Source organism: Idiotropiscis lumnitzeri, chromosome 1, assembly GCF_059441095.1.
Source record: "Idiotropiscis lumnitzeri isolate Australia: NSW breed Sydney's pygmy pipehorse chromosome 1, RoL_Ilum_1.0, whole genome shotgun sequence".
NCBI lineage: Eukaryota > Metazoa > Chordata > Actinopteri > Syngnathiformes > Syngnathidae > Idiotropiscis > Idiotropiscis lumnitzeri.
In genome coordinates, this window is record NC_142391.1 from 4,982 (window position 1) to 23,007 (window position 18,026).

The 18,026-nt window shown below is 46.4% G+C and overlaps 1 protein-coding gene across 3 annotated transcripts; it reads right to left on the minus strand.

Moving 5' to 3' along the window:
• Positions 1 to 9,264: 9,264 nt before the first annotated feature.
• snapc1b (small nuclear RNA activating complex, polypeptide 1b) lies at positions 9,265 to 17,222 on the minus strand. 3 transcript variants are annotated; one of them, XM_088305681.1, is made up of 10 exons: positions 16,904 to 17,222; positions 15,994 to 16,150; positions 15,303 to 15,443; positions 14,946 to 15,050; positions 14,713 to 14,874; positions 14,594 to 14,641; positions 14,280 to 14,342; positions 10,504 to 10,639; positions 9,928 to 10,002; positions 9,265 to 9,861 (listed from the first exon to the last, which is right to left on the minus strand). In XM_088305681.1, exons 1-10 carry the CDS (start codon positions 17,035 to 17,037, stop codon positions 9,824 to 9,826), a joined length of 1,059 nt encoding a protein of 352 aa, XP_088161807.1. In that variant the 5' UTR covers positions 17,038 to 17,222; the 3' UTR covers positions 9,265 to 9,823. The 3 variants fall into 3 exon arrangements, with proteins under 3 accessions (XP_088161807.1, XP_088161806.1, XP_088161808.1); XM_088305680.1 differs by having other exon boundaries at positions 14,588 to 14,641; XM_088305682.1 differs by lacking the exons at positions 15,994 to 16,150; positions 16,904 to 17,222 and adding an exon at positions 15,665 to 15,964 and having other exon boundaries at positions 14,588 to 14,641.
• Between the last annotated feature and the right edge of the window lie 804 nt (positions 17,223 to 18,026).

Here is an 18,026-nt window from a genome sequence, read left to right on the forward strand (position 1 = left end):
AACCCTAACCCTAACCCTAACCCTAACCCTAACCCTAACCCTAACCCTAACCCTAACCCTAACCCTAACCCTAACCCTAACCCTAACCCTAACCCTAACCCTAACCCTAACCCTAACCCTAACCCTAACCCTAACCCTAACCCTAACCCTAACCCTAACCCTAACCCTAACCCTAACCCTAACCCTAACCCTAACCCTAACCCTAACCCTAACCCTAACCCTAACCCTAACCCTAACCCTAACCCTAACCCTAACCCTAACCCTAACCCTAACCCTAACCCTAACCCTAACCCTAACCCTAACCCTAACCCTAACCCTAACCCTAACCCTAACCCTAACCCTAACCCTAACCCTAACCCTAACCCTAACCCTAACCCTAACCCTAACCCTAACCCTAACCCTAACCCTAACCCTAACCCTAACCCTAACCCTAACCCTAACCCTAACCCTAACCCTAACCCTAACCCTAACCCTAACCCTAACCCTAACCCTAACCCTAACCCTAACCCTAACCCTAACCCTAACCCTAACCCTAACCCTAACCCTAACCCTAACCCTAACCCTAACCCTAACCCTAACCCTAACCCTAACCCTAACCCTAACCCTAACCCTAACCCTAACCCTAACCCTAACCCTAACCCTAACCCTAACCCTAACCCTAACCCTAACCCTAACCCTAACCCTAACCCTAACCCTAACCCTAACCCTAACCCTAACCCTAACCCTAACCCTAACCCTAACCCTAACCCTAACCCTAACCCTAACCCTAACCCTAACCCTAACCCTAACCCTAACCCTAACCCTAACCCTAACCCTAACCCTAACCCTAACCCTAGACCCTAACCCTAACCCTAACCCTAACCCTAACCCTAACCCTAACCCTAACCCTAACCCTAACCCTAACCCTAACCCTAACCCTAACCCTAACCCTAACCCTAACCCTAACCCTAACCCTAACCCTAACCCTAACCCTAACCCTAACCCTAACCCTAACCCTAACCCTAACCCTAACCCTAACCCTAACCCTAACCCTAACCCTAACCCTAACCCTAACCCTAACCCTAACCCTAACCCTAACCCTAACCCTAACCCTAACCCTAACCCTAACCCTAACCCTAACCCTAACCCTAACCCTAACCCTAACCCTAACCCTAACCCTAACCCTAACCCTAACCCTAACCCTAACCCTAACCCTAACCCTAACCCTAACCCTAACCCTAACCCTAACCCTAACCCTAACCCTAACCCTAACCCTAACCCTAACCCTAACCCTAACCCTAACCCTAACCCTAACCCTAACCCTAACCCTAACCCTAACCCTAACCCTAACCCTAACCCTAACCCTAACCCTAACCCTAACCCTAACCCTAACCCTAACCCTAACCCTAACCCTAACCCTAACCCTAACCCTAACCCTAACCCTAACCCTAACCCTAACCCTAACCCTAACCCTAACCCTAACCCTAACCCTAACCCTAACCCTAACCCTAACCCTAACCCTAACCCTAACCCTAACCCTAACCCTAACCCTAACCCTAACCCTAACCCTAACCCTAACCCTAACCCTAACCCTAACCCTAACCCTAACCCTAACCCTAACCCTAACCCTAACCCTAACCCTAACCCTAACCCTAACCCTAACCCTAACCCCTAACCCTAACCCTAACCCTAACCCTAACCCTAACCCTAACCCTAACCCTAACCCTAACCCTAACCCTAACCCTAACCCTAACCCTAACCCTAACCCTAACCCTAACCCTAACCCTAACCCTAACCCTAACCCTAACCCTAACCCTAACCCTAACCCTAACCCTAACCCTAACCCTAACCCTAACCCTAACCCTAACCCTAACCCTAACCCTAACCCTAACCCTAACCCTAACCCTAACCCTAACCCTAACCCTAACCCTAACCCTAACCCTAACCCTAACCCTAACCCTAACCCTAACCCTAACCCTAACCCTAACCCTAACCCTAACCCTAACCCTAACCCTAACCCTAACCCTAACCCTAACCCTAACCCTAACCCTAACCCTAACCCTAACCCTAACCCTAACCCTAACCCTAACCCTAACCCTAACCCTAACCCTAACCCTAACCCTAACCCTAACCCTAACCCTAACCCTAACCCTAACCCTAACCCTAACCCTAACCCTAACCCTAACCCTAACCCTAACCCTAACCCTAACCCTAACCCTAACCCTAACCCTAACCCTAACCCTAACCCTAACCCTAACCCTAACCCTAACCCTAACCCTAACCCTAACCCTAACCCTAACCCTAACCCTAACCCTAACCCTAACCCTAACCCTAACCCTAACCCTAACCCTAACCCTAACCCTAACCCTAACCCTAACCCTAACCCTAACCCTAACCCTAACCCTAACCCTAACCCTAACCCTAACCCTAACCCTAACCCTAACCCTAACCCTAACCCTAACCCTAACCCTAACCCTAACCCTAACCCTAACCCTAACCCTAACCCTAACCCTAACCCTAACCCTAACCCTAACCCTAACCCTAACCCTAACCCTAACCCTAACCCTAACCCTAACCCTAACCCTAACCCTAACCCTAACCCTAACCCTAACCCTAACCCTAACCCTAACCCTAACCCTAACCCTAACCCTAACCCTAACCCTAACCCTAACCCTAACCCTAACCCTAACCCTAACCCTAACCCTAACCCTAACCCTAACCCTAACCCTAACCCTAACCCTAACCCTAACCCTAACCCTAACCCTAACCCTAACCCTAACCCTAACCCTAACCCTAACCCTAACCCTAACCCTAACCCTAACCCTAACCCTAACCCTAACCCTAACCCTAACCCTAACCCTAACCCTAACCCTAACCCTAACCCTAACCCTAACCCTAACCCTAACCCTAACCCTAACCCTAACCCTAACCCTAACCCTAACCCTAACCCTAACCCTAACCCTAACCCTAACCCTAACCCTAACCCTAACCCTAACCCTAACCCTAACCCTAACCCTAACCCTAACCCTAACCCTAACCCTAACCCTAACCCTAACCCTAACCCTAACCCTAACCCTAACCCTAACCCTAACCCTAACCCTAACCCTAACCCTAACCCTAACCCTAACCCTAACCCTAACCCTAACCCTAACCCTAACCCTAACCCTAACCCTAACCCTAACCCTAACCCTAACCCTAACCCTAACCCTAACCCTAACCCTAACCCTAACCCTAACCCTAACCCTAACCCTAACCCTAACCCTAACCCTAACCCTAACCCTAACCCTAACCCTAACCCTAACCCTAACCCTAACCCTAACCCTAACCCTAACCCTAACCCTAACCCTAACCCTAACCCTAACCCTAACCCTAACCCTAACCCTAACCCTAACCCTAACCCTAACCCTAACCCTAACCCTAACCCTAACCCTAACCCTAACCCTAACCCTAACCCTAACCCTAACCCTAACCCTAACCCTAACCCTAACCCTAACCCTAACCCTAACCCTAACCCTAACCCTAACCCTAACCCTAACCCTAACCCTAACCCTAACCCTAACCCTAACCCTAACCCTAACCCTAACCCTAACCCTAACCCTAACCCTAACCCTAACCCTAACCCTAACCCTAACCCTAACCCTAACCCTAACCCTAACCCTAACCCTAACCCTAACCCTAACCCTAACCCTAACCCTAACCCTAACCCTAACCCTAACCCTAACCCTAACCCTAACCCTAACCCTAACCCTAACCCTAACCCTAACCCTAACCCTAACCCTAACCCTAACCCTAACCCTAACCCTAACCCTAACCCTAACCCTAACCCTAACCCTAACCCTAACCCTAACCCTAACCCTAACCCTAACCCTAACCCTAACCCTAACCCTAACCCTAACCCTAACCCTAACCCTAACCCTAACCCTAACCCTAACCCTAACCCTAACCCTAACCCTAACCCTAACCCTAACCCTAACCCTAACCCTAACCCTAACCCTAACCCTAACCCTAACCCTAACCCTAACCCTAACCCTAACCCTAACCCTAACCCTAACCCTAACCCTAACCCTAACCCTAACCCTAACCCTAACCCTAACCCTAACCCTAACCCTAACCCTAACCCTAACCCTAACCCTAACCCTAACCCTAACCCTAACCCTAACCCTAACCCTAACCCTAACCCTAACCCTAACCCTAACCCTAACCCTAACCCTAACCCTAACCCTAACCCTAACCCTAACCCTAACCCTAACCCTAACCCTAACCCTAACCCTAACCCTAACCCTAACCCTAACCCTAACCCTAACCCTAACCCTAACCCTAACCCTAACCCTAACCCTAACCCTAACCCTAACCCTAACCCTAACCCTAACCCTAACCCTAACCCTAACCCTAACCCTAACCCTAACCCTAACCCTAACCCTAACCCTAACCCTAACCCTAACCCTAACCCTAACCCTAACCCTAACCCTAACCCTAACCCTAACCCTAACCCTAACCCTAACCCTAACCCTAACCCTAACCCTAACCCTAACCCTAACCCTAACCCTAACCCTAACCCTAACCCTAACCCTAACCCTAACCCTAACCCTAACCCTAACCCTAACCCTAACCCTAACCCTAACCCTAACCCTAACCCTAACCCTAACCCTAACCCTAACCCTAACCCTAACCCTAACCCTAACCCTAACCCTAACCCTAACCCTAACCCTAACCCTAACCCTAACCCTAACCCTAACCCTAACCCTAACCCTAACCCTAACCCTAACCCTAACCCTAACCCTAACCCTAACCCTAACCCTAACCCTAACCCTAACCCTAACCCTAACCCTAACCCTAACCCTAACCCTAACCCTAACCCTAACCCTAACCCTAACCCTAACCCTAACCCTAACCCTAACCCTAACCCTAACCCTAACCCTAACCCTAACCCTAACCCTAACCCTAACCCTAACCCTAACCCTAACCCTAACCCTAACCCTAACCCTAACCCTAACCCTAACCCTAACCCTAACCCTAACCCTAACCCTAACCCTAACCCTAACCCTAACCCTAACCCTAACCCTAACCCTAACCCTAACCCTAACCCTAACCCTAACCCTAACCCTAACCCTAACCCTAACCCTAACCCTAACCCTAACCCTAACCCTAACCCTAACCCTAACCCTAACCCTAACCCTAACCCTAACCCTAACCCTAACCCTAACCCTAACCCTAACCCTAACCCTAACCCTAACCCTAACCCTAACCCTAACCCTAACCCTAACCCTAACCCTAACCCTAACCCTAACCCTAACCCTAACCCTAACCCTAACCCTAACCCTAACCCTAACCCTAACCCTAACCCTAACCCTAACCCTAACCCTAACCCTAACCCTAACCCTAACCCTAACCCTAACCCTAACCCTAACCCTAACCCTAACCCTAACCCTAACCCTAACCCTAACCCTAACCCTAACCCTAACCCTAACCCTAACCCTAACCCTAACCCTAACCCTAACCCTAACCCTAACCCTAACCCTAACCCTAACCCTAACCCTAACCCTAACCCTAACCCTAACCCTAACCCTAACCCTAACCCTAACCCTAACCCTAACCCTAACCCTAACCCTAACCCTAACCCTAACCCTAACCCTAACCCTAACCCTAACCCTAACCCTAACCCTAACCCTAACCCTAACCCTAACCCTAACCCTAACCCTAACCCTAACCCTAACCCTAACCCTAACCCTAACCCTAACCCTAACCCTAACCCTAACCCTAACCCTAACCCTAACCCTAACCCTAACCCTAACCCTAACCCTAACCCTAACCCTAACCCTAACCCTAACCCTAACCCTAACCCTAACCCTAACCCTAACCCTAACCCTAACCCTAACCCTAACCCTAACCCTAACCCTAACCCTAACCCTAACCCTAACCCTAACCCTAACCCTAACCCTAACCCTAACCCTAACCCTAACCCTAACCCTAACCCTAACCCTAACCCTAACCCTAACCCTAACCCTAACCCTAACCCTAACCCTAACCCTAACCCTAACCCTAACCCTAACCCTAACCCTAACCCTAACCCTAACCCTAACCCTAACCCTAACCCTAACCCTAACCCTAACCCTAACCCTAACCCTAACCCTAACCCTAACCCTAACCCTAACCCTAACCCTAACCCTAACCCTAACCCTAACCCTAACCCTAACCCTAACCCTAACCCTAACCCTAACCCTAACCCTAACCCTAACCCTAACCCTAACCCTAACCCTAACCCTAACCCTAACCCTAACCCTAACCCTAACCCTAACCCTAACCCTAACCCTAACCCTAACCCTAACCCTAACCCTAACCCTAACCCTAACCCTAACCCTAACCCTAACCCTAACCCTAACCCTAACCCTAACCCTAACCCTAACCCTAACCCTAACCCTAACCCTAACCCTAACCCTAACCCTAACCCTAACCCTAACCCTAACCCTAACCCTAACCCTAACCCTAACCCTAACCCTAACCCTAACCCTAACCCTAACCCTAACCCTAACCCTAACCCTAACCCTAACCCTAACCCTAACCCTAACCCTAACCCTAACCCTAACCCTAACCCTAACCCTAACCCTAACCCTAACCCTAACCCTAACCCTAACCCTAACCCTAACCCTAACCCTAACCCTAACCCTAACCCTAACCCTAACCCTAACCCTAACCCTAACCCTAACCCTAACCCTAACCCTAACCCTAACCCTAACCCTAACCCTAACCCTAACCCTAACCCTAACCCTAACCCTAACCCTAACCCTAACCCTAACCCTAACCCTAACCCTAACCCTAACCCTAACCCTAACCCTAACCCTAACCCTAACCCTAACCCTAACCCTAACCCTAACCCTAACCCTAACCCTAACCCTAACCCTAACCCTAACCCTAACCCTAACCCTAACCCTAACCCTAACCCTAACCCTAACCCTAACCCTAACCCTAACCCTAACCCTAACCCTAACCCTAACCCTAACCCTAACCCTAACCCTAACCCTAACCCTAACCCTAACCCTAACCCTAACCCTAACCCTAACCCTAACCCTAACCCTAACCCTAACCCTAACCCTAACCCTAACCCTAACCCTAACCCTAACCCTAACCCTAACCCTAACCCTAACCCTAACCCTAACCCTAACCCTAACCCTAACCCTAACCCTAACCCTAACCCTAACCCTAACCCTAACCCTAACCCTAACCCTAACCCTAACCCTAACCCTAACCCTAACCCTAACCCTAACCCTAACCCTAACCCTAACCCTAACCCTAACCCTAACCCTAACCCTAACCCTAACCCTAACCCTAACCCTAACCCTAACCCTAACCCTAACCCTAACCCTAACCCTAACCCTAACCCTAACCCTAACCCTAACCCTAACCCTAACCCTAACCCTAACCCTAACCCTAACCCTAACCCTAACCCTAACCCTAACCCTAACCCTAACCCTAACCCTAACCCTAACCCTAACCCTAACCCTAACCCTAACCCTAACCCTAACCCTAACCCTAACCCTAACCCTAACCCTAACCCTAACCCTAACCCTAACCCTAACCCTAACCCTAACCCTAACCCTAACCCTAACCCTAACCCTAACCCTAACCCTAACCCTAACCCTAACCCTAACCCTAACCCTAACCCTAACCCTAACCCTAACCCTAACCCTAACCCTAACCCTAACCCTAACCCTAACCCTAACCCTAACCCTAACCCTAACCCTAACCCTAACCCTAACCCTAACCCTAACCCTAACCCCTAACCCTAACCCTAACCCTAACCCTAACCCTAACCCTAACCCTAACCCTAACCCTAACCCTAACCCTAACCCTAACCCTAACCCTAACCCTAACCCTAACCCTAACCCTAACCCTAACCCTAACCCTAACCCTAACCCTAACCCTAACCCTAACCCTAACCCTAACCCTAACCCTAACCCTAACCCTAACCCTAACCCTAACCCTAACCCTAACCCTAACCCTAACCCTAACCCTAACCCTAACCCTAACCCTAACCCTAACCCTAACCCTAACCCTAACCCTAACCCTAACCCTAACCCTAACCCTAACCCTAACCCTAACCCTAACCCTAACCCTAACCCTAAACCCTAACCCTAACCCTAACCCTAACCCTAACCCTTACCCTAACCCTAACCCTAACCCTAACCCTAACCCTAAAACCCTAACCCTAACCCTAACCCTAACCCTAAACCCTAACCCTAACCAACCCTAACCCTAACCCTAACCCTAACCAACCCTAACCCTAACCCTAACCCTAACCCTAACCCTAACCCTAACCCTAACCCTAACCCTAACCCTAACCCTAACCCTAACCCTAACCCCTAACCCTAACCCCTAACCCTAACCCTAACCCTAACCCTAACCCTAACCCTAACCCTAACCCTAACCCTAACCCTAACCCTAATTTTTTGAAAAACTGCATCTGCTTTTCTGCCTGACTTTTCAAAGTGACCAACTTCTGCTTGCGAAGTTCAGTCCCTTTTGGAAATTCCTGGTCGATGTAAGGATGGATTGAGTTGAAGTGACGCTGAAGATTTGAAGCTTTGAAATGCGCCAATGATGCCTGACATATAAGGCAGAATGGCTTGCCATTACGTTCAACAAAAAAATATAAATTCTCCCACTCTGTTAAAAATGTCCTGTTCTCTTCTTCATATTTTCGTTTGGCTGTGCATTTTTTCCCTGGCATTTTGAGAGCGAACTTGAAACAAATTATTTACAACTCAAATAATCTCGCGCGTTTGACATCACATCAGACGTTATTCTTCTTCTTCTTTTCAATTCAAACTGGCTCACCCGGTCAGCGCGCCACCTAGTGTAAATGAATGGCAGCGCCAGCCAAGCATTTTTTAAGCTTGTCATGTGAAAGCTCCTGAAGCCCCGACGAGTGGATCCCCGAGTGCAGGTAACAGGCTAAACTAGCAGCTGTTTGACGGCTCGGACTACGTGCTGGGACCCTGTGTGTACTATTGATGAAGTTTGGTGCAGTTCTGAGCATTATTTGTGGCTAATAGTGGCGTTTGCAGTCGGACAGTGGCTCCGTACAGCGCCGTATGTGGCGATAGTGCGGTATTTGCTGAAGTTGGTGGATCTCGTGAATCTAGCGGTCGGGTAAATTAATCTCTTGAGGGGGGGTTGTTACGGTGTGTTTGACCATGGTTTACACTTACGCCAGAATATCGCTTAAAGAGCCGCATGAAATCAGCCAAAGAGCCGCATGCGGCTCGAGAGCTGCGGGTTGGCCACCCCTGCGCTAGACTAACATGAAGTCAAAGTGTCATCTTTTCCATTCTGTATGAATCTACATATTCAAATCTGCTTTGTTGTGCTTCAATAAAAAGTCATGCGGGAACAGGAAACTTCTAGCTATTCACTGAGAGATTCAGGGCACTGCTCCTCACGCGAGTGACAGGACAGTATTGGCTGGTTGACTCATTTGTACAGTTATAAGGCTTGTCTGGTTGTTTTGTTGAAACTTCTGACACTCGCAAAAAGATCAAGCATGTTCTTTTTTAAATTGTCATATTTTGGCGTCTTGGGTTTGGTCCAGTGAACTGCATGCTCTGTTTTAATGCAGAAGAAAGGTGCTAATCAGCAATGGTGGAGTTAAAAAAAAAATGAAATCATTGAAATCCTAAGAACTTGCTGTTAGTGAGCAAAACAGAAAATGGAGGCTTGTTGTCTTCCACAGTTGCAGCATGAAAGCACATCCATGTCACCACGGCCTGGGCATCTTGATGCTTAAAGGGCTTCAAAAGCGACAGCAAATCCCCCAAAACGACTTTCAATAAGAGGCCAGGCGGGAACGTCACGTCAATGGACGGGCGCCACTTTCTTCTTTTTTGGCTGAAAAGACAAAGAAAAAGGCGTCACAGGATGTGTGGGTGATGGTAACGACGACACTTGCGATACCTTGAGGGCTGCCGCGGTCCACGGCAGTCAGACGATGGATGCGAGTGGATGTGGCAGCTTCGCTGCTCATATCGCCTGATGGACGACAAGACGGAACGTCCTCAGCCACAAACGCGCAATGACATCCAAAGAATTTGGCACAGGTGAGCACGTCCAATGTATCGTCTATATCAGGGGTGGGCAAACTTTTTGATTGTTGGGCCACAATGGGTGCTAAAATTTGACAGAGGGGCCAGACCAGGAGCAGATGGAGGGAGTGTTTTGGTCTCCTCACCTCATCGGAGAAAAAAAAAAACAAAAAACATTTCATTTTAAATGAAAACGAACAAAAGCATTACGACAAAAAATCTGTCCGAAACATCACAGTATTTAGAAAATAAAACATTAAAAAGGTTTAGTCATCATTTTTTTCCAAGTTCGCCAGGAAGAATTAAAACGTTTAATGGGCCGCATGTGCCCCCGGGCCGTAGTTTGCCCACACCTGGTCTACATGGAGGCCACCGATACGATTCGAATGAAATTGGATTTTTCACCAGTTGTACTGTGGCTGTTTTTTTGGATTGACAGACAACTTACCTATGATGCAAACATTGTCATTGGTTCTCGCTTTAAGCGATATTTTGCTGCACCTGCTGCGTACTTTTGCTGGGGCGGGGCCCGGCGACTCACTGGTGTCCATTTCTACCTGGCGATGGCGGCGAGACTTGCACACCTCCACATGCAAAGACAACAGGAACAATAATTCCTCAAAAACATCAGTTCTGGATTAGGACTGGGGCCTGTCCCAAATGGAATTTGTGAGATTTAGCTGTGCTAGCATCCTAAAAAGCTCAGGAAATTATGCGGCACTGGCGGAACATGCTACGCCACAAAGTACACTAATGTGCAAAATAGCATGAAGTGATGGATCAAAATCCATGTGTGGGGCATATACGAAACATTACGAGTCACATTACTGGCAAAAACAAGGATGCTGGTTCTCACATGGAGACTGGTCATATATGACAGAGTCCTGCGCGTGTGCTCCAATACAACACTGATGCCACCCGAGCACCCCCCCGTGGCACGCAAAAGCTCACTGACTTAAACGTTCAAACTGAGCAGAAAGTTACAGTGGCCGCTTATTTTTTATTTTTTCGGGAGGGGCAGTACATTTTTTAAATGCTCAATTGTGATTAACTTTTAAGTGCTGTAGAATAAATGTGCACTTAATAGTTAATAATTGTTAGTTCTAAAATATTTCAAGGAGATCTCCCACACTCAGAAAACAGCATGCCGAGCCGTCGATTTTGCATCATCATTCATATTCCGCAAGCAGAATATTCATCCGAATGCCGTGCTGAGACTTACATAGAACGCATTATTGTAATGACATTTTTCGACTTGTCTTCCCCTTCAGTGCAATGTTTAACTCATGTTCAATAGAATCCTTTTTCAGTCAAATAGAATTACAATTGATAAATTTAGGCGCAGTGCAAATGTTGCTGGGGCTTCCACTAATATTGTCGTAAATATACATTTTAGGATTTTGGACGTTCGCTACCTACTCTGCTACTTACTGCATTTGAATGTCAGTCATCATGTCGACCCAAGTATTTTTATTTTTTTTTTTTTTTGGGGTGGGCGAGACGCTACTTGCTGTCAAAGGTTTGAGAAGCACTGATCTAGAGGGTCAACGGTCCTGACCTGAGTGACTCCAACACCAGTTGGATTCATGATAAATTGTGTTAATAGGGACATTAGGGCTGATAACTGTCCGATAACCTTATGTCAATTTAAAAAAATATCTCTTGAGAGCCTAACAAAATTGGTTAGTGCGGCAAAACCGACAACTTGTGTGCTCGATCCGCTTCCTGGCAAACTAATTAAAGAACTGTTTACGACCCTAGGACCGTCTGTTTTAAATATAATTAATCTATCACTTACCACGGGTGTAGTACCAGCAGCTTTTAGGACCGCCGTTATCCGACCGTTACTTAAGCAACCAAACCTTGACCCAGAGAGTCTCATCAACTATAGGCCGGTTTCAAATCTTCCGTTTATTGCAAAAATTCTTGAAAAAGTCGTAGCGCAACAACTAAATGAATATATGACTGTTAATAATCAATTTGAACCTTTCCAATCGGGTTTTAGAGCCGACCACTCTACTGAGACGGCCCTTGCTAAAGTTACTAATGATCTTCTCATAGCTATGGACGCCGACACCTCATCAATATTACTCTTACTCGATCTTAGTGCCGCTTTTGATACCGTTGATCATAACATATTACTAAAACGCCTTGAAACGTGTGTTGGCATTTCAGGTTCAGCGCTTTCTTGGTTTAATTCGTATCTGTCGGAGAGGACGCACCGTGTAATTCATGGCAATACGACTTCGGATCTTTGTAAGATCATATGTGGAGTTCCGCAGGGATCGGTACTTGGACCTCTATTGTTTAGCATCTATATGCTACCGCTTGGTGATATTATACGGAAATATAACATTAGTTTTCACTGTTATGCTGATGATACGCAATTATACATGCCGTTGGATATAACGAATCCCCGCGACTGCTATAAATTAGAGGCGTGCCTTGCCGAAATTAAACAATGGATGTCTTTCAATTTTTTGCGTCTTAACTCAGATAAAACCGAGATGCTCATCATTGGACCAGCGCGTCATCGGTACCTTTTCAAAGACACCACTCTGAATATCGATAAATGTAATATTATCCAAAAGGATTCAACAAAAAATCTCGGTGTTATATTTGACGCAACTATGTCTTTTCAAATGCACATTAAAAATATTACTCGAACTGCGTTTTTTCATCTGCGTAACATTGCTAAAATTCGCCCAATTCTATCAACGTGTGACGCGGAAATCTTAATCCATGCGTTTGTTACATCTCGCCTCGACTATTGTAACGCTTTGCTCTCGGGTCTCCCCATGTCGAGTATTAAAAGTCTGCAGTTAGTTCAAAATGCAGCAGCTAGACTCTTAACTAAGACGAGAAAGTTTGATCATATTACCCCGATATTAGCCAATTTGCATTGGCTTCCGGTCCACTTGAGATGTGATTTTAAAGTTCTGCTACTTACTTTTAAAATATTGCACGGCTTAGCACCTTCTTATCTCGTTGACCTCGTGGTACCATATGTTCCGTCCCGAAACCTTCGCTCACAAAATGCTGGTCTTTTAGTGATCCCGCGAGCCAAAAAGAAGTCCGCAGGTTCTAGAGCGTTCTCTATTCGGGCACCAATGCTTTGGAATGCACTTCCCTCAGATATTAGAGGCGCCACCTCAGTAGAAATGTTCAAAACACTATTAAAGACGCATTTATACTCTTGTGCATTTAGCTGAAATATTTGTTGGCCTGTTTACTGCCGCTTTTTTTTTTCTTTTGTTTTCTTTTCTGCCCCCTTTTCCCCCGGCTGGGGGATTAGGTGACGGTGACCCACTAGGAAGTTTAAGGCATTGACCAACTGGGCATGCACCTGTTCCAGTGATGTCGTCTTCCTGCAGCGCGACATTTGATCAATTTATTTATATACTTTAGCATCTAATTTAATTATTTGTTGGCCTGTTTACTGCCGGTTCTTCTCTTTTCTGCCCCCTCCTTCCCCTGCTTGGGAATTAGGTGATGGGGACATGCTTTGAAGATTACGGCACTGACGAACCGGGAAGGGACCTGCTCTGCCGAAGTCGTCTTCATGCAGCGCCTTTTCTGATTTCCTTATATTTCAGCACTTTGTTGAAATACTTGTTGGTTTGTTTGCTATTTCTGTTCTTTCTTTTCTGTTCCCAATTCCCCGAATTAGGTGATGGTGATTATCTTGGAAGTGGCTGTACTGAATTTACACCAACTGACCGGTACAAGATCGAAGGCTCATCTTCGGATATGCTGCCATGGATATTACGGCCCTGGATGAGGACCCACTCCACTGAAGTCATCTTCCTGCAGCACTTCATTCAATTGACTCTTATATTATCTCATCTATTATTGCATAGCATCATTGTATGTGCCAAATGTTGCCCAGTTGGCATCCATTGCAGCCTGGTCATCCTGGAAGGGGGATTCCCCCATCTGTGGTCCCTTCTCAAGGTTTCTCACTTTTCCCCTAATGAGGTTTTGTGAGTTTTTCCTTGCCCTCCTGGGGGTTAAGATCGGGGATGTCGATTGTGGCTATGTAAAGCCCTTTGAGACTGTCTGTGATTAAGGGCTATACAAATAAAATTGACTTGACTTGACTTGACATGACACGGTTTCATCGGCAAAACTTCAGCTAATTACTATTTTTATCGCCGATCAGCTGTCTGATTAAGTGGGTCAGGCCCTAATTATAACATGACGATGACGAAGGCGATGACAAACCTCAGCGGCTTGACCGTACGCTTTGGACTTGATGGATGACAGCAGTTGAGCTCTTCCGGAACGCTGAACACATCAACGACACACAAGCCAAGTGGTCAAATACAGCGGCGCCTTGAGATACGATTGAACCGACTTGGTAGGGTTTCGAGATGTGAGTCGTCAATCTCGCTTGCCTTCTGGGACCCGCCCGGTTGCAGCAGCCTATCAAATTGCATCTGGGCGATTCAAAATGATGCTTCAATGGACAAAATGTTTTTGCTATCAATTTGAACTGTTGGCATGTCAAAGTAATGGTCAAGTCACGTCACCTCCACCTGTGAGGATGTTCCCTCGCGGACGCCCTCGTCGTCATCGCTCTCTTGCTGACAAAATACATGCAACCTGTTAGGACGACGTACACATCCGTTCCTCCACAAACGTGTGTCGGGACAACCTGTTGCTTCTGCTTCTGCCAGCTGTGGAAAGTGACGACGGAGCCTCGCAGCTGCGCCACCAGGTTGTTGCGGAGCAGGTTGATGCCCAGGCGGTCCTGCTGCGCTTCCGAGTAGACGGACGACTTGAGCTTGCCGTACAGGTGGTGGATGTTGGACAGCTCCTGAGAACACCAAATGGTCACGGTGCCGTCACGGCGCCGTGACGGCGGGCAAACGTGGGAGCGCCACTCACCTCCATCATGTCTCGGTTGATGAGCTCCTGAGGCCCGCACGCCCTCGCCACAAACTTGTTGCACAGCTGCGAAAGAGCCTCCTTCTTGCTCCTCTTGAACGTCAGCTGCAAGCACACATCCACATCAACTGAAGAATGAAGACCAGCCAAGTCCAAAAACTTGCGTGTGGCACGAAAACGGAGAGTTTGCAATCTCCCCAAAAAACATCACTTTTTGTATTGTACGAGGTGCATTTCAGCGTTTAGATTTTCTTAAGTACACAAGTTGAATCAGTACTTCAATTTCAACACAAGTAGTTTGAGTACTCTTGCCACCTATGCTTGAAGATAAAAGGAGGAGGACATGTGACTGCTCACCAATGATGACATGGCGGTGAAGTGGAACGCTTTGTGGAAGAGAAGCTGATGTAGGATGAAAACGGCGTCCAGGTGATGAGCTCCGAATGCGTCCTTTTCAAAGGCCACGACGTCCTCCCAGTCTTTCAGCGCCATGCGGATCTGCACCGGCACACGTGGAACACACACACACATATATACATATATATATATATATATAAATAAATATAGTCCGACTGCCTTTCCATGCGCACTGTTATCATGTTTGTGAGTGAAATATGATGACACACAAAACTCAGCACCACCAACAAATTCAGTCAAAACAGAATGATGCCACAAAATGACCGACACAACCACATTTGAGGGACAAAGCGTGATCTCACTCGTGTCTTTGGGTTCTTCCATGCCAATGGGAACGTTTGCATCAAGAACTCAAGTCAAAAGTCACTTAAGCGCTCTCCTATTCGTGTGATAACTTTAGGAATGGGACCGCAATCTCGTTCTTGATCAACATTAAGGCCGACCATGCTTCTTCTGTCTTTTAATGTTGTTCCTTTGAGAAGTGCTACCACCACACCTGTTGTCTGTCTCTTATTGAGAATTGAAGCCACGTTTGTAAAAAAATAATTAAAAAAATAAATAAATAATGCCCCTTGAAGCAGATGAGAAAGTTGCGCAATATGGCGATAAAAAGCTTGACGCCGAAACTCACCCGGACACGCGGAGAGGCGGTCTGACAGTTGAAGAGGCTGTAGAGCAGGTAAAGTCCTCCCACTCGGATCTGGAAGCTGAACGGGGGCAGGAAGTAGACGGCGGCCACGTCCAATAGCAGACGGCTGAACGCTCGCTTCTCGCGACCGACAGTGCCGCTGCAATGCCACACACACACGCGCACACACACACGTCAATAAAACACTTCACATGCCTTTCATGAAACAAATGCAATCATGACACTGAGGTGGGAAGTAGCCAGGTACTTGTACTCCATTACTGTACTTCAGTCAGTTTGTCAGGCATCTGAACTTGATGTGTTGCGTTGACTTATTACTTTTATGCCTTGCCTTACTTTCTTCTCGTCCCATTTTAAAAATTAACTTGATACTTTCAAAAGCTACCAAGGTGAGCAATGCAAAATGGCTGCAGCGCACAATTATTCTAAAAGTTGATTACGCTGACAATTATTTTTTTGCAGTTGATCAATGAATAGGATACAAATAATGCTAATCAATCCCCCGATTCCAAATGAGAAAATGATTTCAAATTAACAAATGATTCTTGTGTCATGATGTTTGGCAGTAAGTGATTGAAATAAATCTAGCTTCACGTAACTTGATTTCAGAATTACAAATAGATACTTCTTGAAGATTATAGATATAACTCATTGTTTTTATTTTGGTTTGTTTCGACCATTGTTGGCCCCAGAGAAGAAAATGTAGCATGTGGACAGATACAAAAATGTGACAGTGTTTGTTTTAAACGTCGATGTACTTTGAAAGTACCTTTCGAAGCTTTCGACTTTCGATTACCTAAGATCATTGTGAGAGAGCGCAAGCACTTTTCAGACAATCGGTCGCTTACTTAGTACGAAGTTCAGACGCAAGAATACATAAGTATGAACTTACAAAAAGATATGTCCAAATTTCATTTCCCTCCAAATTTGGGAGAAACTCTCAAAGCGGACCGAGTCCGTTTGTTGGAAGCGAGCAAGCAGCTCCTCGCAGTCCGAGCGAACTTCATGATTCCGCGCAGAATTCATTTTCAAACAACAATTAATAACATTCCACCTTCAAAGCACAATTAATAAAATACGTCTTCAATACGTTTTCCTTTCGTTTTAATTTTTTTTTAAAAAGGCTCGCTGCGTTGCGGCTTACAGCAAAGTTGCCAAAACGCCACATACGAGCGCGTCCCTTGTATGTGACGTCATCACCAGGCTGTACGGAGACGTTCACAGGCGCTCGGAAAAGACAGTATTTTGCAACACGTCAACACAATAAGGAAGCGTATTAGTTTCAACGCTTTTATACAACCATAAGAACGGAATGTCACTAACAATCAAGCGTGCCACAATTTAAACTGTGTGATTTTTAAGGACGTCTGAGAATTCTCCAGTCCAGACATTATTAAAATAATTTTGTTACTTGGTATAAATTGTATTCGCTGTGCCAGATTGAGAAACCGAAGGACTATTTTTCGGGATTTATTCATGCCATTAATTTAATGGCATTAAACGTTGTCCTCACATCTTGAAAAAAATACAAAGCAAATAATATACGTGTAGACATCAGACGATACTTATTTGGATTTTCATTTTTCTCCATTGTGTGCATAAATAATGCACAAGTTATTTGGGAACCTTAGACGTTCACTTTTATAATACTTCTGACAAAAATCTGCATTTTACTTTTTTACTTTATTTAGCCTGCTTACTCTAACGTCATTTCCTACTCACTTTGCATTGAAGTTTCCCCACACATTTGGTTTGAGATTTAATCTTTGCATAGAATATGTATGAATTTTTTAATATTGTAGCGTCTTTAAAAGACACACGTCAGACCCCTCTCTCTCTGTCTCTCTCTCTCTCTCTCTCTCTCTCTCAGGCCTCCAGCCCAGTGAGTCGTGTGATGCAATCATGAAAATCGGAAACAACACAACTCAGCGGAACACAAATGTCAACACAAGAACAGATAACATATAACCCAATTTATTACACTATTATCAATTTATATTAGGGTTGTACATTAA

Coding starts and splice junctions, on each gene's coding strand:
- snapc1b (XM_088305680.1), bottom strand. CDS start 17,037: ATGAATTCTGCGCGGAATCATGAAGTTCGCTCGGACTGCGAGGAGCTG. Junction 15,444..15,993: donor CCGCCTCTCCGCGTGTCCGG/GTGAGTTTCGGC, acceptor GTGCCGGTGCAG/ATCCGCATGGCGCTGAAAGA. Junction 15,051..15,302: donor TCACCGCCATGTCATCATTG/GTGAGCAGTCAC, acceptor GTGTGCTTGCAG/CTGACGTTCAAGAGGAGCAA.